Source organism: Ruditapes philippinarum, unplaced genomic scaffold (genome assembly GCF_026571515.1).
Source record: "Ruditapes philippinarum isolate M1 unplaced genomic scaffold, ASM2657151v2 ctg14339_1_1_1_1, whole genome shotgun sequence".
NCBI lineage: Eukaryota > Metazoa > Mollusca > Bivalvia > Venerida > Veneridae > Ruditapes > Ruditapes philippinarum.
The window spans coordinates 1-23,248 of record NW_026854315.1 but is presented as its reverse complement, the minus strand read 5'-3'; the positions used below and the strand labels follow the sequence as shown (position 1 = coordinate 23,248).

Sequence of the window (23,248 nt, the reverse complement as noted above, 5' to 3'; positions counted from 1 at the left end):
ACAACTGGTTACAATTCTAACTACATTTACTTCAACCAAGGACAAGAAACAATGCCAAATGGCTTGGTAAGAACTTGCAGTGTTTTATATACTTTATTAAGTCCACCTTCGAAGGAGAGGGACATCATATTAATTTGCAGCATGATGTTGGTGAGTAACTTAGTATGTCCGTCCCGTCGCACATTGTTCCCGATCAAGAACTTGAAAAAGCATGGGCCCATAATCCTGTTATTGGTGTATTGGTCTTGGCCATTAGATCACCCCTATTAATTGTTGGTCAAAGTCACATTGACCTTGTATTTCTAAACCCCTATTGATATTGGGGTCAAGGGGTCAATGATCAAGGTCACATTGACCTTGTATGTCAAATTGGTTGCCGACCAATAATTCATGGACCTTTGGCCCAAAAACTTCACAGGTGCATTTGTCTTGGCCAGTACATGACCTCTTTGATTTTGGGGTGAAAGTTCAAGGTCACATTGACCGAGTATGTCAAAATGGTTTCCAACCAATAACTTGACAACCGATGGGCCGTTGGCCATCAAACTTCAAAGGTGTATTGGTTTTGGACATTAGATGACTCCTTTTAATTTTTGGGTTACAGGGTAAAAGGTCATGGTCACATTGACCTTGTATAACCAAATGGTTTCCAACCAATAACTCGCCAACCCATGGGCCCTCGTCCTCAATTGATTTTGGGGTTGCTGGGTCAAAGTTCAAGTTCTTATTGTCCTTGTATGTCCAAATGGTTTATGGCCAATAATTTGACAACCCATGGGCCCTTGGCCCTCAAACTTCAAATTGTATTGGTCTTGGCCTGTAGATGACCCCTATTGACTTTAGGGTCACAGGGTCAAAGTCATATTACAGGCTTAAATGTCAAAGTCACTTTGGCTTTTTATGCCAAAATTGTTTTTTAGTTACAATACATGCAACTCTGGACATATTGATCAGGGGGACATGCATGTTATACAAACATCTTGTTGTTTTAAGTTTTATGTGATATTTTATTATAAACCTTTAGTTTTTTTATGAAAATACAGTTATTTTCTTTAAATGAAGTACATACAACGAGAATGATTTTCCTTTTTTCCAAACTATATTGCTCCAGCAGTTAGGTCAAGCAATTTTTCCCCTGAACACTATACCTAGATGTAAGGCCATGCATATTGGCTGTACTGTTGTCATAACAACAAATCACTTTCAAGGTTGATGAAAAAATAATTTCATTTCAATCCTATTTTCTATACACATTTTTTTATGCCCCCGCCATATAATGGCAGGGGCATATAGTGTTACCCTGTTCCGTCATTCCGTCATTCCGTCCTCATCAGTTTCCGTTCATTATCTTAATAACCGTTGCACATATTGAACTCAAATTTGACATATGGATATATCATGAGAAAATACAGGTCAAGTTCGAAATTGGTCATGGTTCGATGATTTTTGGCAGAGTTATGCCCCTTTTACATTGAAAATAATATGAAATTTTCAGTTTCCGTTCATTATCTCCCAAACGGTACAAAACATTCAATTCAAACTTGACATATGGATATGTCATTAGAAAATACAGGTCAAGTTCGAAATTGGTCATGGTTCGATGATTTTTGGCAGAGTTATGCCCCTTTTACTTTGAAAATAATATGGAATTTTCAGTTTCCGTTCATTATCTCCCCAACGGTACAACATATTCAACTCAAACTTGACATATTGATATGTCATGAGAAAATACAGGTCAAGTTCAAATTTGGTCATGGTTGGATGATTTTTGGCAGAGTTATGCCCCTTTTACTTTGAAAATAATATGAAATTTTCAGTTTCCGTTCATTAACTCCCCAATGGTACAACACATTCAACTCAAACTTGACATATGGATACGTCAAAGGAATGCGCAGGTCAAGTTCAAATTTTGTCATGGTTCGATGATTTTTGGCAGAGTTATGCCCCTTTCACTTTGAAAATAATATGAAATTTTCAGTTTCCGTTCATCATCTCCCCAATCGTACAACACATTCAGCTCAAACTTGACATATCGATACGTCAAACGAATGCGCAGGTCAATTTCAAATTTGGTCATGGTTGGATGATTTTTGGCAGAGTAATGCCCCTTTCACTTTAAAAATAATATGAAATTTTCAGTTTCCGTTTATTATCTCCCCAACAATATTACACATTCAACTCAAATTTGACATATGGATATGTTTTTGGAATGCGCAGACCAAGTTTGAATCTGGTCATGGTTCAATGATTTTTGGCAGAGTAATGCCCCTTTCACTTTGAAAATGATATGAAATTTACAGTTTCTGTTCATTATCAACCCAACAGTGTTACATAATTATTCAACTCAAAATTGACATATGGATATGTCAAAGGAATGCGCAGGTCAAGTTGGAATTTGGTCATGGTTCGATGATTTTTTGGCAGAGTTATGTCCCTTTCACTTTGAAAATAATATAGATACATCTTAGGAATAAGCAGTTTAAGTTTGAATTTGGTCGTGGTTCAATGATTTTGGACAAACTTATCTTTCCTGAATGTTGGAAAAATTTTGAACTTTCAGTTTCAGCACTCATACTTTTGTGGAAATGTATATAGCCATTATGTTGGCTACAAATATGCAATATGCTATTTTTAAAAGGTTAAGACTGAATTAAATTTCAGTGCCTTGAACATTGTATAAAAATGGTTTGTGTTAACATTGAAAAGTTTTGAACTTAGAATGAAAAAAATATTATTTTTTTGTGCAAACAAATTTGGAACTAAATATTATAACATTTGAAATTTTGGCTGCATGCGGGGGCATCCGTGGCATGATGACACATTTCTAGTTCTCCTAAAAATATCAGCTTCAATTTTAATTATAAACTAGTATGCAGTTTTCGGATAAGATCAGCTTAAACTTAAATACACATAAGCTAATGTAAAGATGCAGTGCGAGACTCAGACTCTCATGAATTTTATATGACATGTAGTTCTCATCTGATATGAAGAAACATTATTAGAATCATCACTTTGTTGTAAATATTTTCTATTTTAGGTGTATAGCCTAATCCTTTAAGGTGTGAAGATGAAAATTTCACTTTTTTATTTCATTGATAATTCTTAAAGTATTTTTCAAGTTTATTATGATTAAAGTATTTTTCAAGTTTCATTAATTGAACTGAACCATTTTTTCATACTTTAAACATATTTAAATATTTATCAGGGACTTGGTGGACAACTAGATTATTTTGGACTATGGATAGATTATACATTTAACAATGGTCACAGTAAAGCAGTTCCTAAATGTACAACATATGGAAGTCCACAGCTGTCAAAAAATGCAGATTTTTCCGTAGATAGTATTGAAGTATGGGCTGTAGGACCAGAGAGGAAAAAACATGACTCAGATGATGAGGTATGTTTATAAACTTGATAATTCTTGATAATTGATAATTTCGAATTTCATTAAACATATAGTTTGTTTTGAGATATAATATGCTTAAATTTGATATTTGAAAAAATCTGATAATTACTATACCGACTCTTTTGAAATTTAAAAGAAACATCTTTACACACACAGAGAAAATATGTTACATTTCAAACGCTACAGACTACAGTTATTTTTTATTTCTCAAGAGCTTTTTATTTTTGGTGAACTTTTATAGTTTTCAAGGAGTAAATCATTGGCCAAATACCTTAATCATCTTTTTCTTCTGTTGCTTTTTGGTAATTAATTAGTACAGTTCTAGTGACTTAGTTTCTTGTATGGAAGTCAAAATGCTAACTTGTTTATATTTTGCTATTTTATGACATTAATTTTCGCACTTGCTTAGCACTACTTTCTTCAGGTAACAAGCATCCAATATGCTCTAAACTGTTATTGAAACGTTATAATATTTATCTTTGCCTTTTATAAAAAAGTCAACTTTCCTTCGTTTCTGAAACATAATGTGCCTTTAATATGAAATTAGACATATAATTGTTGCTTTGTTTTTCCTGTTTGTCATTCATTCTGTACTTACTATCTGCATGGACAATCCCTTCAAGGAATTTTCAGTTGATTTGGTCAAGGTCACTTCTGCTAAAAATAGATTTTTCTACTTTTGCATGACTATCTACTCTTTGGTAGGAATTTTGAAGTTGATGGATTCTATGTGATTAAAACTACAATTGACTAATTTTTAACTTTTCCTAGTAGTTTGGGAATTGAATTTGTTAAGTTGTTCCAACTTGACATCATTTCAAGAGATATTTCTGTTTCTAATAACATTTGATGTCAAAATGTTTGTTTTTAATTGCCGTTAATCATTGATAACTACTAATAAAACAGGAATTATTAGGGAGAATTTCTAAAATTTATTATACTTCTTACTTTTCTATCATGAATTTAAGGAATCCCGGGTGAGCATATTGGGATAAAGATAGTGGCGCTAAGGCATTACTGGAACTGGCGGTAAAAAGCAGCATTCCGAGGGTATCCGAGACCTTGAGAGGACGAGGCCCCCTTGACGGAGGAAATGAAGAAGAAAATGAACGTCATTCCAAAAATGATGTAGAACTTAGAATATATTAGCAATATATCAGGGATGTGGTTTATGACATACAGATATTTTCATAACCAGATAATAACTGTAATTGACTGTGACAGAGGTGAAAAAGGATGGAACAAAATGGAAACAGGTGGTTATAAATTATTAGAACAAGCTTCATTTATATGTGATAAAACTTTGTCATTCAAATTTTGTGATAAAGAATAGACAATTGTATATAAGATAGAATAATATAAAAGTGGAGTAAATTGATTAAAAGGACTTCTATGCGATACATAAGAATTGATCTGTGACAAGAGAATTAGCTAATGTGGAATAGGAGTTTCTTTTGAAAACAGCGAGTGATTTTTATGCAACAGGAAAAGTTATGTTTATTGTAGTTGCTTTGAATAAGTTCTAACTTTTAAAGGCTTTATTAGTTAAGCACAATTAAAAACAATCTATATCAAGACTTGAGTATTTCCATGGAGTGCTTGCATATGACAATTGTGGGAGTTACTTGTAGCATTTGTTGGAAAGACATGGCATTTTTGGTTTGGGCCATAGTAGTTGTCATAATACACATCTACATGTATAGACTAACTAGAGTTAGCTAAGTTTCACTGTTTTTATCAGTATGATACTAGGAATACTGCCTGAAATTTGTACACATGACAGATACATAAGTTATTATGTTGTATAAATAACATATGACAGATATAGTGATATGTTATATTTATCACATACCATGTGCGTCTGTGACTCCATAAAAAACGGCATTTCACAGCTGTGCTTTATTTCGATGTGACATTATTTGTGTTATATACCAACATAGTGGAAAGAGGAGCAAAATTTTGAGCATTACAGTATAAGCAAGTCCATGAAAGAAAGATTCTTTTTTCCTGTTAACAAATTTTTGTTTCAGGTATGTGATAAATAGAATTTATATTTGTGTAGCTTCGTTACTAAATTTATTAACTTGTTGAATAAAATAATATTTTGCTCACCAGAGGCTTACATAATATAATTTTATTCAACTTGCTCAATAAATTCAGTATTGAACATATACTCATTCAGTATCCTCAATATGTTGTATACTATCTTATTATTATATAGGGTGACATAATAGTTTAAAAATGAATAAGACTTCAATTTTGGAACAAAACATTTATGACTGTGTAATTATGTAAATAGTGTTGTTTGTTGCAATTATTTATAGGCAAGATATTTGATATTCAGTCAGTTTGATATGAATAAGTGAAATGGTTGTATGAACTGAATAATTTGTTGCATTTATTTATTTATTATTTTATTATTACTGATTATTTAATGTGTAATTATATTGAAGTAAAAGCTCTTGTCTATGCAATGAATACCATTCATATGAAAATGGTTAGTGATAAAATTAAGGATCCAATGTAATTGAATTCTAATATTTCAGGGTTGTTTTATGTCCCCCTAAAAGGATGATCTGCAGTTTTCTTTCTAAAAATCCTTCTTATATGGGAGGAGGGGAGTGGGGCTGAAGTTGTTTTTTAGAAGTTCATATGCTTCTACTTGTTTATGGATTGGTATTACTACTGATTTACAGATCTAAATGTATCTGTTTTTTTTTTTAATGTGTCCAGGTGTCCAAAAAGAGAATTATATAGAAGTGTCATGACAAGAGTATCTTTACTAAAAACTACTTAACCTTCAAGTAGGTTTTATCAGGTCAGGATATTGTGAGGCACAGAAGCACCAAGTGTGATCCATTCTAGAAATTCCATGAGAGCCAAATGCAAGAAAATACAACATGTATATCAAAATATCCTTTTAATGGCCCTTGTATTATACATGCTTGTTTATTCATGATAATTCTTCTAAAATAATGTAGTGCCAGTAATGCCACCTCAGATCACATTTTTTGCATGTGATGCAAATATGTACAATAAAAAAAACAGCAACATTGATACAGGTATATAATAAAAATTGGATTTAGTGTTTGAAATTATTTTTTGTCCAATAAGATTGCAGTCTATTTCAAATGAATCGTAACAAATTTTATTAGGTAAATCGGCAAACTGTTAATCAGTCTAGTAAATCCACAGTTTATAAAAATGATTTAAAACACTAAGCTGGTTAAAATTTATAAGTACGTATTTACAAAATTAAATTTAATTTTTTAAATTCGTATAAAAAACTTTAACCTATACTTGGTGTTAGACATCATTTCTAAGTCAATAGGATATAAATTGTAACACATTTACTTTATTAAAATGGCTTTTATTAATTAGCCTTGTAAATCAAGTGAGACATTAAATTAATTAGTGTTCATTAGTAAGCATTTTAATTGAATTTGTTGAGCGGCACATCTGTTCCTAAACCAATTTAATTTGTTGATGTTTTATTATTAACACATTAACACTAATCTATACATGATTATGTTTTAAGACGTTTATACAAATAAAAAATATATATTACAGAATTATTGTTTTCTATCTAAATTCAGTACCTATACATTATATGCATGTAATTATCTGGATAGAAATTTTTTTGTTGTTGTCTTTTTACTTGGACTGAAAATATATTTCCAAATTTGTGTACCATTTGATGTACCGTATTGTTTCCAATTAACGCTTTTCGCTCAATTCGAGCTAAGAATTGCAAGAAAAGAAAAATCAATATTCAATGTAATTCCAAATAACAGGTGTTTTTCTTTATTACTCTTTGCAAATTGCTTTTCTTTATTACTCTTTGCAAATTTTTTCCATTTTAAGTGACTTTACTTGACCTTCGTAAGAATTTCAAATTTTAATATAAGGAATTCAGGCACATTATGCCTCAGAAACGAATAAATTTTTACTTCTTTAGAAAGAAAAAACACAAATTTTATAATGTATAAATCATGTTTTTTAGAGCATGTTAGATGCTTATAACGTGAAGAAATATCAATAAATGTTTAAATAATTTGTCATAAAAGTAGCAAAATGCAAACAGTGTAGTATTTTACCTCAATACAAAATACTATATCACTATAATGATATCCAAAAAGCAAAAGAAGCAAAGGATGCTTCAGGTAACTAACTGGGCCAAATGAGTAACTTTCTTGAAACCATGGAAGTACATGTACACCAAATTTAAAAAGCTTTTGAGAAATAAAAATAAAACATTTCTGAGGCATAATGTGCATGTTTAATGATTTTTTACTTTGGAGTTTTAGGATTTAAGTGATCTCCAGTCCTTCACATGGTAACACATATGGATCCTAATTGATGGCAAGGCCTGATGTTTAATCTCAAAAACATTGTGTGCCATTTGACATTCTTTGCAAGACATTATCATCATATGAAATCAAAAAATTACAAATAATCTACATGAGTATAGTGAAAGTTATTGTTGTGTGTATAATTTGATAAAGGCCTTTGGCTACATAATCAAACTGAAAGGATATTTTGTCTTAGTAAGCCCGTAAAGGTAGTTTTTATCTGTCTACTGATGCATGCAAAAATATAGTATTACATCATAATTTACATGTACTACGTTCTGTCTCAGTGAAACTTAAACTATATATACAACGACAAAAAAAAAATTAGCCGCGCCACGACAAAACCAACATAGTGTGTTTGCGACCAGCATGGATCCAGACCAGCCTGCGCATCCGCACAATCTGATCAGGATCCATGCTGTTTGCTTTCAAACCCTATTACAAGTAGAGAAACTGATATAGCGACCAGCATGGATCCTTATCAGACTACGCGGATGTTGGTTTTGTCGTGACGCGGCTCATTAATTAGTATAAAAGATATGGATCACTACACACCATTGAAGATATATTTGCAAGGTATAAAAAAAATTATTAAACTTACTGCATTAACTTGGATTGTAGGTGAAATGTAACCCTGTACGATAGGTAGGATCGCTCCACCAGTAAAGCTGGAACGTCGCGATATGACCTATACTGTGTCGATGTGACGTAAAACCCAAAACAAACAAACAAACGATAGGTAGGATCGCAATCTAACTTGTATTTATTGGATATACATGTAGCATATTGGATTTAAGGTAAAATGTTGTGTTCATATTTCTTGTTTATATGTTCTTGTCGATGACAATAAATGAAATTATGACTATTTGAGATGTTGATTATTTTTTTCCTTTGTTAAAAAAATGTAATGATTTAAGTGAAATCTTCTTTAATATTTTGATTTTTATTTTTGGCAGAAGATCTGGAGTTGTAACCTTTAAGGGTTAGTTCTGAAATGTAAAGCATGAGAATTTACATATCTATGCAATTTCTATGTAGTAATAAGTCAACCTTGGCAAAATAAGCATCTGAAAAACTACATACTAAGATACACATAACATCAGATTGAGATTCTAATATGACTTGAACTAAATTACCGTGCAGTAAGGTAGCTTCAAGAAAATTGTGCTTTCAAAAGAAGCACAGTTTTACAACAAAGCATGTGCAAATCCCGAGGGTGGTGAGGAATGGGGGGGGAAGAGGGTCATGAGCCCCTGGGATACGGCAAGTATGTCTTCCAACTCTATTGAGAATTGGATATCGTTTTAGGTTTTTAGCATAAATTGTGCAAATAGTAATGAAAAGTTTCTAACAACTTTCAAAATGTCAACCCCCATTGGGATATGTGTTAACCTTGGTCGATATCATATTTTACAAGCCCCTCTGATCCACACCTGTTCTAACTAGTGGGAGTACTTTTTGGAGTGCACACATTGTTAGCACTTTTATGATTATTCAATAAAAAAATATTAGTTTTTTGTTTTGTTTGATGTGATGTGATGTGGGTGGGGGGCGTTACTGCTTATAATTTAGTGGTGTTCAGCCAAGAATCAGAGAGTGGGTTATCAACCCGAGGCGAATTTACACTGAACACCGTTAATAAACCGGATTATATAAAATTTATTTAAAGTAATGATTTCAGCTCAGAAGTGAATGATGAAAGTATGATATGTATGTATATATTGTCCTTATTTACAAATTACAACCAAACATTATTTAATAATATGTGAAAATCGATTTGTCACTTGATTTCGCGACTGTAACCTTGGCCTGTAAACTTCGTATCTTTTTATCTTCAGGATATCAATCCCAGCACATGCACTGATCATATATATAAAAAAAAAACTTGATATAAGCTGTTTTGAAAAAAAATCATATTTGAACGTCTATAATAATATACAAGATAAAAGTGTTCGCCGGTATAAATCACGGATTTAAATTACAGGGATCGGACACTCCTAGTAAACCTATATAAAACGTTAAAATATCTTGTCGCGCGTGTACCTGTACACTCGATATCGGGAAACCGATCAATAATTTTTAGTTTATCGGAGTTAAGCGTAAAATACCTGCGCTAAACTGATACCTTCTCTACAAAAAGTCTTGTTGTCGTTCCATTTATTATCCGATTTTGAAAATTAAAAGACACATTTTCAGAAAATTGATTTTATATTGCAAATATCTATTTTTATTGAAAAATATATATACTCTCTGTCCATACCGACGATTAAGAAATTGAAAACGACGAAAACCCGGAGTAATTTACCGTTAACTTTTCGGGGTGCGCAATTGATACTTACAGTACAAAAAGTCTTGCTGCTTTACCATTTATTATCCGATTTTGAAAATTAAAAGACACATTTTCAGAAAATCGGCCCCTTATTGCAAATATCTATTTCTATTGAAAACAATATATACTCTCTGTCCATACCGACGATTAAGAAATTGAAAACGACGAAAACCCGGAGTAATTTACCGTTAACTTTTCGGGGTGCGAAATTGATACTTACAGTACAAAAAGTCTTGCTGCTTTAACATTTATTATCCGATTTTGAAAATTAAAAGGAACATTTTGAGAAAATCGGCCCCTTATTGCAATCATCTATTTTTATCTTAAAAATATATATGTTCTGTCCATACCGACGATTAAGAAATTAAATACGACGAAAACTCGGAGTAGTTAACCGTTAACTTTTCGGGGTGCGAAATTGATACCTACAGTACAAAAAGTATTGTTGGCGTATCATTTATTATCCAATTTTGGAAATTTGTTGATTATATTTGAGAAAATTTATTTTTTATTACAAATATAGGTGTCAATTAGATAATAATAATATATATATGTATATATATAATTAGCCCGTCTCCGTTCATACCGACGATTAAGACAAAGCCGTGTACAAACGGTTAAAATCTTTTTTTTTCAAACATTAAACTTGATTTACGGATATTTAAAAAAATACCATTTCAGACTATTCCACGGCTTCTATTATTTAATGAGCGAAGTTGAAGTTGCTTTTATTAAGGGATGTACGAGTAATAGTTGGATTTGTACTTTCCAGATGCAGTTATTTTCCGTAATATCGTAGAACAATTCATTTATACATGTATTGTTTTTTTTTTGGTAAGCACGGGCGTTTACTTGACTTTTTTTCAATAATATTTTAAATACAAAAACAGGCCCTATATTATTTTTTTTGGAAGTCATTATAACATTTTTGGGATAATTGATATTGATACAGACATTCACAGTTTGAGTCGGTATTGAGCGGTCGTTTTTTATCTGGTAAGTGTAAATTATTCATAAACACCTCATTAAAATTAACGTGCCTAAAACTTTTTAATTAAAGAATAAATTTCTTTGAAGTTTCTTGATTAAAGAAGGAACGTTAAAATTCAGGTAGTAAGTGTTAATAACAGTACTTAAGTATCAATGCTATTACCAGCACAATTTTGTGTTCTATATTTATATATTCATTGGGAGGACATACATACAATATGAAACAGTAGATTTTTTGAAAACATTTATTTACATACTAGAACACATTTTTAATTTCTTTCAATTATATATGTAATTATTCATACAAATGTATGAATTTCAAGTCATTTGAAGATTTCATGTATGTGAAATTGTCATTTGTTATATGCCTTTTACAGTTCTCACGGAATTCACTAAATATCCTTAATGATTCATTTTCCACAAACTCATCAAGATCAGTATCTGGAAATTTCTGTAAGGCTTGTCAAGAATAACAAAAAACTCGTCAACATGACATCCATCACTGTCAAAGCACTCAACTCTTTCTAGAGGTGTTTCATAACTTTCTGTAGTACCATCCTTAACGAAGAATGTGTCACCAAGCGATTTTGATAAGGTCTTCCGCCAGAACATCTGCTGACAAGTGTTGCTTATGTTGCTTCCGTGGTTTCTCTCGCTTCATTCTTCTACCAATTTGTCCTTTTTTTCTTGTCATGATTGTATGTTGATATATCACCAAATGACTGTACCAGGATCAATAATCTGAAAATATATATAAAATACCCATAAAATTTAACACATACAAATCAAATATTGAGAAATATTGATGAAGTAAAATTAGTTTTTTCACTTTTAAAAATATTTTTTTCCGCAGTGAAACATATTTTCACTTGTGTCTTGCAGGAATATTTTCTTCTAAATTCAGTCGATATTTATTTGCTTTGCTGCAGCCCATTTATTTCAAGATTTTGAACACAACTTCTGAGTCAGACAATAACACAAATGAGTTTGTTTGACAACCCTGTTGACAACTGATTTTGCTGTCCCTGATTGTGTTTCAGATTTATATGCAAAATACATGTACAGCAACCAAAACATCACTCATGCAATCTGTAATTTTTATATCCCAGCTCAAATTAATTTAATGCTGGTCATATACTTATCATTAAAATGAAAAATTCAAGACTTCACTCCTATTTTTTTCAAGTAAATTTTGTCCAGGATTTCTACATGTATTTTGAGTGTTATTGAATCCTCCATGACCTTCAGGAAAAGGGTAAAACTTAAGTTATGTGAACAGAATATTAACAATTAACTTAGATGTAATAAACCAAAAATAGACAAATTTCAAACTAAAATTACCAAGGAAGTTTGTAAGTAATTCCCTAATTTTTACTTCTGTTGCACTTATCACACAATGGTGATAATAATGAGAACGAATTTTTGAACAACAACAGTTTTCCCTTCTATGAAATGGGAAGCAAATTTCGAAGATTTTTTTTTATTTATGCGGCCATCTTTGAACGAGGGGTGATTTAAATCTAATGTTGCGGTATTCTACAGCCATATTCTAAGAAAACCATTTATCTGACTGCTCAAATCAATACTATGTTAGTATAAACATTACAATTTAAACATAAAATAAATTCGTGTTTCGTCATATTTGGGCAGCAAAATCAGCTTATTTTCGTTCGTGTTCACCGCCATCTTGAATAATTTTACCGTTCCGATAAGCAAAATCACAATACTGAGTTTCACGGCAGTTTGATTGTTTTAGGAGCTAAATAAAATAAATACTTAATGTAAACATATTCAATAATACTTACTTGACAAATAGTGTGTACCAAAGTTGTATAAACAACGCAATCAACAGCAAAAACCGAGTTTTTTTATCAAATGTTTACACATGACATCCTCGGTCTACGCCATTATTTCATCTTCTTCCGGTGAGAAGATCTCGCGCATGCGCGCGGCCCGATTTAAAGCCCCATCGGAAGTGTCCGATCCTTGTCAATTAAAGTCCGTGTATAAATCCACACATAAATGGTGGACAGATACTGTACTTAGAGTCAGTGTACCCGGAGTCGTACACTTTTTTAAGTAAAAATAAGAAAATTATCTTATAGTTAAAAATTCTTCTTATAATTGATATTATTTTGAAAATTACATCCTTTGCCCATAAAAACTGATGACCCAAACGTTTCTATCTTAAGTATGTCATACTACTGGGCGCACTTGATTTTAAGCAACAGGAATGGGCCAAATATGATAAAAGTGGACTCGGTTCCGCACACAAAGCCATTTTTATACCGAAAGGTTATTTTACATCTTAAACATGTGTTATAAATTATTTAACATCTCTAAGTCCAGATAAGTTATATTTTTTTGCAAATTTTCAGGACTTCAAATAAATTTAATGCGCATTCTTACTACAGTATACAAACATTTATTTCCAAGCATAGTAGCACACAGGAAACATGTAACAGCAATTGAAATATACTTTTTACCACTTGTAGGTAGTAAAGACAGACATAAAACATTATTATTGAAGTTTTTTCATCTTTTAAGTTATGATTTGTTGGATTAAGAGTTTGGTATCATTTTAAACAAAAGAATCAAGGTGAAATGACTTGACGTTTGGTAGTTGGGAGAAGTTAATTCATGTGCATATATTTTATAACTAACAGCAAATTTGCCATAACAAAAACATACATTTCTTTTCAAATATATATTTTATAATGATCTTAACATTAAAATAGAAATTAGCATGGTTTAATTGCTGAATAAGTTGTTTTTATGTGTGACATACACAGCCATGTACATGTATTTACATTTTAGTCCACACTGTCAAGGGAGAGGCTGGGGTGCAAGATCCCAGATTATGTCAAATACTGTTGTAAACATGCCAGTTCAGTGAAACACAAATGAAAACTGAATAAATTCATTTGAATTTTCAAGAAAAAATGAAAAATGGGAAAATGTGCGGGACCGGGTCCTGTGCGGAACCGGGTACACTGACTCTAGTATTCTATCAAAATTTTGTACTCATCCATTGACAGTTTCTTATTTTATTTGTAAAAAAGTGTGATTTGTGGGGAAACAAGTACATAGAGTCAAATTTAGCTGTTGCTGGAAGTTTTAAGAGTCTATTTTGACATGAGCATGTTGTGGTACTGTGCTTATTGTCCCAAAAAAAAAAAAAATTTAGATTTAATTTATGTTCTATAGTAGTCGTCCGTCCACATTTGTTCGTTAACACTCTAAGGGTCACATTTTTGCCGCAATCATCATCAAACTTTGTCAAGATGCTTGTCTCACTAAGGTAATTGCTCGGATGGAAAAACTTTGTTAACACTCTAGTGGTCACATTTTTTACTCAATCATCATCAAACATGTCAGGATGCTTGTCTAGGTAATTGCTCGATGAGTTGAATATGGGTCATCTCAGATAAAAAACATAAGGTCACAGGAGCTAAAAATATAAAAAATTTGTTAAGATTCTAGTGGTTACTGTTTTGATCCAAAGATCCTGGAAATTAGTCTGAATGTTTGTTTTGATGATTTCTAGCAGAGACATAGAGTTATCTATGTCTTTGTTCCTAGGTCAAGTTCGTATATGGGTCACATAGGGTCAAAAACTAGGTCACACCACCTTAATATAGAAAAACCTTATTAATACTCTAGTTGTCACATTTTTGACTTCATCATCATCAAACTTGGTCAGGATGCTTGTCTAAGTAATTTCTCAGATGAGTTCTAACATGGGTCATCACAGATGAAAAATTAGGTCACAGGAGCTAAAAATAAAAAAATCTTGTTCACACTCTATATAGAGGCTACTGTTATAATCTAAATATCCTTGAAATTTGTCTGAAAGTTTGTTTTGATGATTTCTAGGTCAAGTTCGAATATGGGTCACCTGGAGTTAAAATCTAGGTCACACTGCCCAAATATGGAAAAAACTTGTTAACACTCTAGTAAAACTTTTCTAGTCAATTGCTCATATGAGTTCAAACATGTGTCATCTCGGATGAAAAACTAGGTCACAGGACAGCGTTTTTTTCTCTACTTTGGGAATGGTGCCGGTACCAGACTGATTGGGAAAAAAATGCGTTATTTTGACTAAAATTGGGAATTTTTTTATTGCATTTTTTCAGCTACAAATAAGATTAGACATCATGAATAAAGATAGCTAACAGCTTCTACTGTCCAGATAGAACTATTGAGTGGTGATTTATATGAATATGTTGGATTTAAATGATTTTAGAAAAGTCACTTGGCCTTGTTGGCATTTTGAACAGCCATTTTGGGCATTTAACATTGGAAATTGGGAATTTTAATGTCTATTTTCTATTGGGAACAGTACCGTTTTAGGGTAGTAGTTATATATTAAGAAAAAAAACACTGCAGGAGCTGAAAATAAAACAATCTTGTCAACACTCTAGTGGCTACTGTTTTAATCCAAATATCCTGGAAATTGGTCTGAAAGTTTGTTTTGATGATTTCTAGGCCAAGTTCGAATATGGGTCACCTGGGGTCAAAAACTAGTCACACTGCCAAAATATGAAAAAAACTTGTAAACACTCTAGTGGTCACATTTTTTACTCAACTGTCATGAAACTTGCAGTGTCTATTCTAGGATTTGAAAAACAGGGGGGATTTTTATCGAAAAGTGAGAATTTATTACATTTGTTGATTTTTTTCCTACTTTCTCCATGTAAAATTTCCCCCCTGACTCTGAAAAAATGGGGGGGGGGGAATTCTCATAAATAGGGGTGAATCCCCCATCCCCACTCCTAGAATACACACTGAACTTGGTCAGGATTCTTGTCTAGGTAATTGCTTGGATGAGTTTGATCGGTCAGGTGAGCGATCAAGGGCCATCTTGGCCCTCTTGTTCTATATTTTGACAACCCTGATATGGATTTTTTTATGAATGACACCATTTATAATGAACAAAAGCAGTTTAAAAAGTACATGTACTGTTCCCTTTGTCATTATGGACACACAGCTAAAATTTATGGCAGCACGAAGCAGTGTTTTTTTTTTCAAAAAATGTAATAGGATCATTACTTACTTCGTTACAAAAAATTTAAACAGATTTAAGTTTTACAAATACTGTCCTTGTCAAACCTGGTCTCAATGTGTCGGTCAAACCATCTCAATTTGATGGGTCTTGCAAATAGCAGTCATTGAATTTAAGATTTTGAATCTACTGGCCAGAAGATTTTGAATCTACTGGCCAAAACTCTAGTTTTGAATTTATTCAACTATATATTTAATTAAATTTTCTTAAAATTTACACTGGCCCAAACTAATTTTCACTGGCCATGGGCAGCCGGGCCAGTGCTAAATTCCATGACTGAATAGATAGTTAAATATTATAAAGAAACAAAGTATTGTATAATGTATCATGCAGATTTCATATTCATTACAATGACTTAAACTATAATATTTTGTGCAGCTTTATTTTATCATTTTGTTATGCAGGCAAATACTACCAGTATAATATCAAAATGCTCATTACTTGTAGAACTTCATGACAACCTTTTTACAAGCACTAACTCTGTATTGAAGTTAAAGAGACCAGCTGTGTATATACTATAGAAGGACACTTCTGGCACTTAAAATATCAACAAAGTATTTTTTGTATCATAATTAACCTAAGAAATTATATGAACTGATTATTTATCATTTAATTATTTGTTGCACAGATTCAAGTTTTTAGATGTTTTTAGATGTTGAAGATATAATTGATATGCGTTGAAATAAATTGGTTGAGATTTTGTGCTGTGGAAAAGAAAGAATATTGTTGGTTGTCTCTATAATATGCTACATATCCACAGAAATCGCCCCTGCCCAAAATATTTTATTGCCAAACAATTTTTAGCTTGACTATTCGTAGAATAATCGAGCTAATGCAGTCACCCATTTGTCGGCGTCGGCGTCCCTGTGGTTAAGTTTTTGTATGTAAGCTGGTATCTCCATAACTACTGAAGGGAATGGATTGGAACTTCACACACTTGTTCTCTGTGATTATCTAAGATGATTGGCACAAGTCCCATAACTCTGATTTGCTTTTTTACATAATTATGCCCCTTTTTCGACTTAGAAATTCTTGGTTAAGTTTTTGTATGTAAGCTGGTGTCTCCATAACCACTGAAGGGAATGGATTGAAACTTCACACACTTGTTTTCTGTGATTATCTAAGATGATTGGCACAAGTCCCATAACTCTGATTTGCTTTTTTACATAATTATGCCCCTTTTTCGACTTAGAAATTCTTGGTTAAGTTTTTGTGTGTAAGCTGGTATCTCCATAACTACTAAAGGGAATGGATTGAAACTTCACACACTTGTTCTCTGTGATTATCTAAGATGATTGGCACAAGTCCCATAACTCTTATTTGCTTTTTTACATAATTATGCCCCTTTTTCGACTTAGAAATTCTTGGTTAAGTTTTTGTATGTAAGCTGGTATCTCCATAACTACTGAAGGGAATGGATTGAAACTTCAAACACTTGTTCTCTGTGATTATCTAAGATGATTGGCACAAGTCCCATAACTCTTATTTGCTTTTTTACATAATAATGCCCCTTTTTCGACTTAGAAATTCGTGGTTAAGTTTTTGTATGTAAGCTCAGGTATCTCCATAACTACTGAAGGAAATGGATTGAAACTTCACACACTTGTTCTCTGTGATTATCTTAGATGATTGGCACAAGTCCCATAACTCTGATTTGCTTTTTTACATAATTATGCCCCTTTTTCGACTTAGAAATTCTTGGTTAAGTTTTTGTATGTAAGCTGGTATCTCCATAACTACTGAAGGGAATGGATTGAAACTTCAAACACTTGTTCTCTGTGATTGTATTGAAACTTGAAGGGTTTGTACCTTTTCGTACAATTTTATGTATTCATATAGGTAAGCATTATTATACTCAATGAAACACCCTTGTGACAAATTTTCGAATAGTCGAGCGTTACTGTCCTCCGACAGTTCTTGTTTTTTTAGTGGAGACTTACGGTTACCATGCTTACAGATTCTGTCATTGAGAATTACCATTTTGTTTGTTTCATTTTTTTTTTTGTATTACTAATATACAAACTGGGATGCTTATTAAATAAAACTGTGAAACTTAAACCTAAAAATTTAGATTCGTACATATATTTTATGCATGTACTTTTATCAGTTAAGAGTATTTTTAGGTAAAAAAAACTTTTTTATGCCACCGCAGCATCTGCGATGCGGTGGCATATAGCGATTCACCTGTGTGTGTGTTTGTGTTGGTTTATGTCACATCACGAGGTACATAATAGAAGTACACAGTCACACACTGAGGTACCAATAAATAGCGAGGTACTTTTCCCTAGACCTCGGTACGTTTACCTCGCTAAATGCTGAGATAACCTATATTACACACTTTTCAAGCGTTTTAACAAGTACCTCGTTATATCGTTGTAGCACTTGTTCGTGTGATCGAGTGTTACCCCACACACTGCCCATTCAACTTTTGTTAGTTTCGAACAGCAGGTGCGTGCACGCGCCAAATAATATAGACGCTTGAGTCGATAGTAACCAAGCATTTGACTGATTGAGATGACTAAAAATGGCGCGTCACATGTAGAGCAGCACATTGCGCAACTACGACAGATTTTCGTCGTTTTAACGAGGTATCTTTTATGGTTAGAAATAATGGCTGAGCACTTTTGCAAAGAAAAAACAAAACTATCCATATTTCTTCTTAATGCGCAGCATGTCTGCAGGCTTGGTGATTTTTTAAAGGATACTGAATCTGTTTGCATTCACAATTTCAGTAACGGATATCTCCTCTACTTTGAGAGCTATACTTTGTGGACATTGAGCTATTTATTTTTAGATTCCCAAAAAATATTCCACCAGAAATTCGAGAAGTAGAAGGAATCAACAGGAAGCGCCACCATCTTTGTTTCATTTCCCGCAACAAAAATGGAAGTTTTTGAGATAATTGACCTGCTTCTCCTAATATTTTGCTTTGTTTTACTTGTAGCAATTGTGGTCGAGCTCTCATTTCTTTATAGACTGATTTTACAATTTACAAGGCTTTGGGACAGATTTTATGGATACCAGTGGCTGTATGGTCCGCCATCCTCTGATTAATCAAGTAAGTCAATGTAATTAAACAGATCTAGGAAAGTCGCGTATTTAAAGATTATCCATAAAATTATAAATAATCTGTTAAATTTATAGATATCTCCATCTATACATTTATAATGATGATAAAAAACTGTTGAAAACAAGGTTGTCATACAAACAGCATGTTAAATTCAATTGTTTCACTTACAGCATGCATAAGACATGGTTATTTGTGACTTTCAGCTCTTTTTCTTGATGTTCATTTTTTTTAGAAATCTAAAAAAGCAAAATCAATAAAAATACAAGAAAATCATAAATGATCTTAATTTATGTATGCTTTATCTAAAACAATTAATAAATTTCATATTGCAATTTTTTGAAAAAAAAAAAGCCAATTCTACAGTTTTCATCCACTCAGTCTGTAAATTAGAGATATAAAAATCTGTAAATTTACAGATTATCTACAAATTTACGGATTGTCTATACGACTTTCCTAAACCTAACTAATTTTGGCATCAAAGTTTTTTTCAACATATTTAGTCTATAAATTATTGTGTACAAGTCAAGTCGAGTCAAATTTTATCTATTGTCGGTATATACAGCATGCCTAGTCACGCACAAACATGTGTTTTCCTTGCCAAAAAAAAGCAATGAGTACGCAACTTTTCCAAAAGTATGTGCGTGCAAGCACGCACATTTATTGCAGATGCAAAATGAACAAAATCAGCAATAAAATGGTATGGGACCTTACAGCTAGCCAAATGTTCTAGCCGTATCATGGTATGTGAGTCATTTACAGCTAGCTTCTTTGTGAAACGCTGTATAGGCTAGCAGTTCCGCATTATTTAAGCAATAGCAAAGACGATACAAAATTTGATCTGCTCTTTATAATGGATGTATGATCAAGTTCAAGCAATTATTTTTAACAAGTGAAAAAGAATTTCCAAGAAAATGGTTCAGAAACAAGATTTATTAAACCTTCAATTACCTTTACTGTAATGTTTTACAACTAGCCCACACAGTGTGAATAGGCTTGACGCACGTGACTCACTTACGGCTAGAACTTTTGGCTAGCCCTACGGGCCCATTCAGCTAGCCACTCCCTTGTCCAACTGTTGGAAAAAGACATCGCCCCACCAATTTATCTCGGATGGCTTTTTGACAAGTCTAATTTGTTGGACTAATAACTCAGTTAGTTTTGATTAGAAGTACATGTAACTTAAAATTATTATTAGAGGAGGCAAGATTAATAAAAAATAAATTTACTGCGGCTCTCTTAAGTCTTCTATAAGACATTGAGTGTTAACCAGTGCTACATGTTTAATCAGTGTTTTTTCCCCTACTTGGGAATGGTTGCGGGTACCGGACAGATTGGGAAAAAAATCCCTCGGTTTGTCTGCAAATTGGGAATTTACTCAACATGCCAAAATATTCTTTGGGAATTTCCTTTTATCCAGGGAGACATGAAAATTATGCATAATAAACACTTTTAAAACCATGTACCAATTGCATCAGATGCTAGGTCATTTCTTGAAAATAGAGGTAGTAAATGTTCCACTTGCTAAGACAAGAAAAGACTTTTTAAGTAAGGTTGTTGGGGGAAAGCGGGTAACTGAAGACCAATTGTTTGATGCAGTTAAAACACATATTTCAGACCAAAAGTCAAATAAGTCAAAGCGTATCAACACGTTGTTGCTAGTACATTCTGGTATTCCAAACAAAAAATGTCAAAAGACTATGTTGTTGCTTTAATACTGACTCGAATGTTGAAGAAAATGACATTCTAGATTTCTGACAAATGTATTGTTTGCAGGCTCAAAATGTAAAAAGACATTGGCAAATTGCCATATTTAATAATCGTTAACTGGGGATTTTGTGACAGGTTCCTGTGATGGGTGGGTTCACCTGAAATTTTGCAGTCCAGTTAGAGTGCTAAGAAGGAATGACACTATTCTGTGTCCTTCTTGCTCTTATGAACAAAAGTCTTATCTGTTAAATTATTTTATATAAAAAATATAAAAGAAATGAAAAGAAAAAAAAACTTCAACAGTTAACGTTTTATTATGTTGTTGGACACTACCATTATACAAGATACAAGATACAAGATACAAGAAACTTTATTTTAAGTCGGTTTACATATTACAAGAAACATTAGCTAATAAGCTATTTACCGACAATAACAAAAGCATAAAACATATTTGCTAACATATAACAGTTCTGAAAATAAAAACATATAAAACTATTAGCAGCTTAAGCATGAAATAAAAGTATCAAGGTTAAGAAGAACTTTGCAATAAGATGGTAAATTAAGGCATAGTTTGATGACATGCGCAGTACATATTGTGTTAAAGGTAATAACAGTTTTTTTAAAAGTAATAAATGACTGTAGTCTAGAAATTTAAGTATGATACATATAGCAATGTGAAATAAATAAAAATAATAATAAAAAATTAATAAAATAGTAATAGTTATAAGTTAACATCTACAATTTATAAATACGTAATTGAAGGTTTCCTAAAAAATATATATAAATAAATAAATAGATAAAATTAAACTTACTTATAAAAGTGCATAAAAATTTATGATAGAACTTATACAGCATAAAAAAGAAACAAGATAAAGCGCATACAGTGTAACAAACAAAATTAACTAAAATTAAGTTGCATGCACAGCCTAATGGACATGGGGAAATAAGGAGTTTAATATGAACAAGCCATACAAACACAACAAAGATTCAACTAGCATAATAATACAAGGGTTTTAAGAAAAATTAACAACACACATTTAATCAAAGGCATCATAGCAAACTAAAAGGGTGCACAAAAGCAAGGCTAAACAAACAAAACATGTAGTCTAAGCATTTACATAAATTAAAACTAAGCAGAAAAACAAACACATAGCAAATTTACTAGTTCTGGCTTCCAAAACTTTATAAGCCGCTTTTTAACATTTTTGTTTTTTATCTGATGCGGCATTAAAGTTTTGGATTAGACCCGTTACGAAACCTAACCAGAATAACATAAGTTGATTTATTCTTGTTTTTCACTTGCAAATACACTTGACCCAATCAATTATGTGCATTTTACGATAAAATAAATCATTTTTAAATATCATTCGTTATATACCAATTAAAAGTATCAAAATAATTAATACCGTCATTAAAATTGCCTTTTTAACTGTAAAATATCAATTTACGCCGACTACAGTTGGCCATGACATTCCCAGGTGCCACGCGAGATCTCGGTATGACGTCATTCGCTGCAGGGGAACAGATCTTGAATAGAGTCGTGTACTATATTTAGAACATTTTGTTACATGATTCGATACTTTTATTCAAGATAATGTTTTTATTTATTTTCATTAATTTTTCTAGAACTTAAATACCGATTGTATTTGAATTATAAAAGTCAGTAAAATCACCCTTTTCAATATCTTTAAAAAAAGTAATTAATAAAAATATTGGAGGCACATGGAGTTCGTAAAGGTCAATCTCGTAATCTCACGTGATCAAAAATTTTTGGCAATATGGCGACCAAGTGCCGAAAATTTTACCTGTCGGAAAAACTATTAGGTAGTTTATGTTCTTAATAAAGATTTTTATTTGTCCATCCTTGGCTTATCAACCAGATTATATATAGTTTTGATCAAGGTATGCTTCACTTTACTTCATGGGCATGTTCGATGTAAATACGGCGTGTAGATTCCTGGCACGATTATTGGTGACTTTTCCCTATGGGGTTATCTTCACGTTCACGTCATGTCATGTTATAAAACGGGTACGCTGAAGACCTTACTACAAATTTCATTTCACCGATAGCACATTTTACAGCTTGGCTGTTTATTTCAAATTTGTTCTACATTGTTTTTAATAAAGTTACTCTTTCTTCTGGGACTGAAACGTATTTTAAAAAAAAAACCTTTTTGACCACCCCTGTGACCTGAATTTCCTCGACAATGAAAATTCGTCAAAAAATAAGACGTCATTTTTCTCAGAAACCAAAATGCTGCCTCCATAAAACAGTGTAAAAGGTAAATTGTTATGTTTTTGTATTGAAATTTCCAAATTTAAAGAAAAA

The 23,248-nt window shown here is 32.2% G+C and overlaps 1 protein-coding gene and 1 long non-coding RNA gene across 2 annotated transcripts; both read left to right on the top strand.

The window, feature by feature from the left end:
* Positions 1-6: 6 nt before the first annotated feature.
* Positions 7-5,253, top strand: LOC132739780 (MTOR-associated protein MEAK7-like). Its single transcript, XM_060727574.1, has 3 exons — positions 7-66; positions 3,206-3,397; positions 4,375-5,253. Exons 1-3 carry the CDS (start codon positions 52-54, stop codon positions 4,399-4,401), a joined length of 234 nt encoding a protein of 77 aa, XP_060583557.1. The 5' UTR covers positions 7-51; the 3' UTR covers positions 4,402-5,253.
* Positions 5,254-7,862: 2,609 nt separating this feature from the next.
* On the top strand, positions 7,863-8,623 carry LOC132739779 (uncharacterized). Its single transcript, XR_009627054.1, has 2 exons — positions 7,863-8,403; positions 8,498-8,623. It is a non-coding gene; the product is annotated as an uncharacterized LOC132739779 (long non-coding RNA).
* Positions 8,624-23,248: the final 14,625 nt, after the last annotated feature.

What these genes read in the sequence shown, in the direction of transcription:
- LOC132739780 (XM_060727574.1), top strand. An exon ending in AACATGACTCAGATGATGAG is followed by an intron (nt 3,398 to 4,374) that starts GTATGTTTATAA and finishes CATGAATTTAAG; the next exon opens with GAATCCCGGGTGAGCATATT.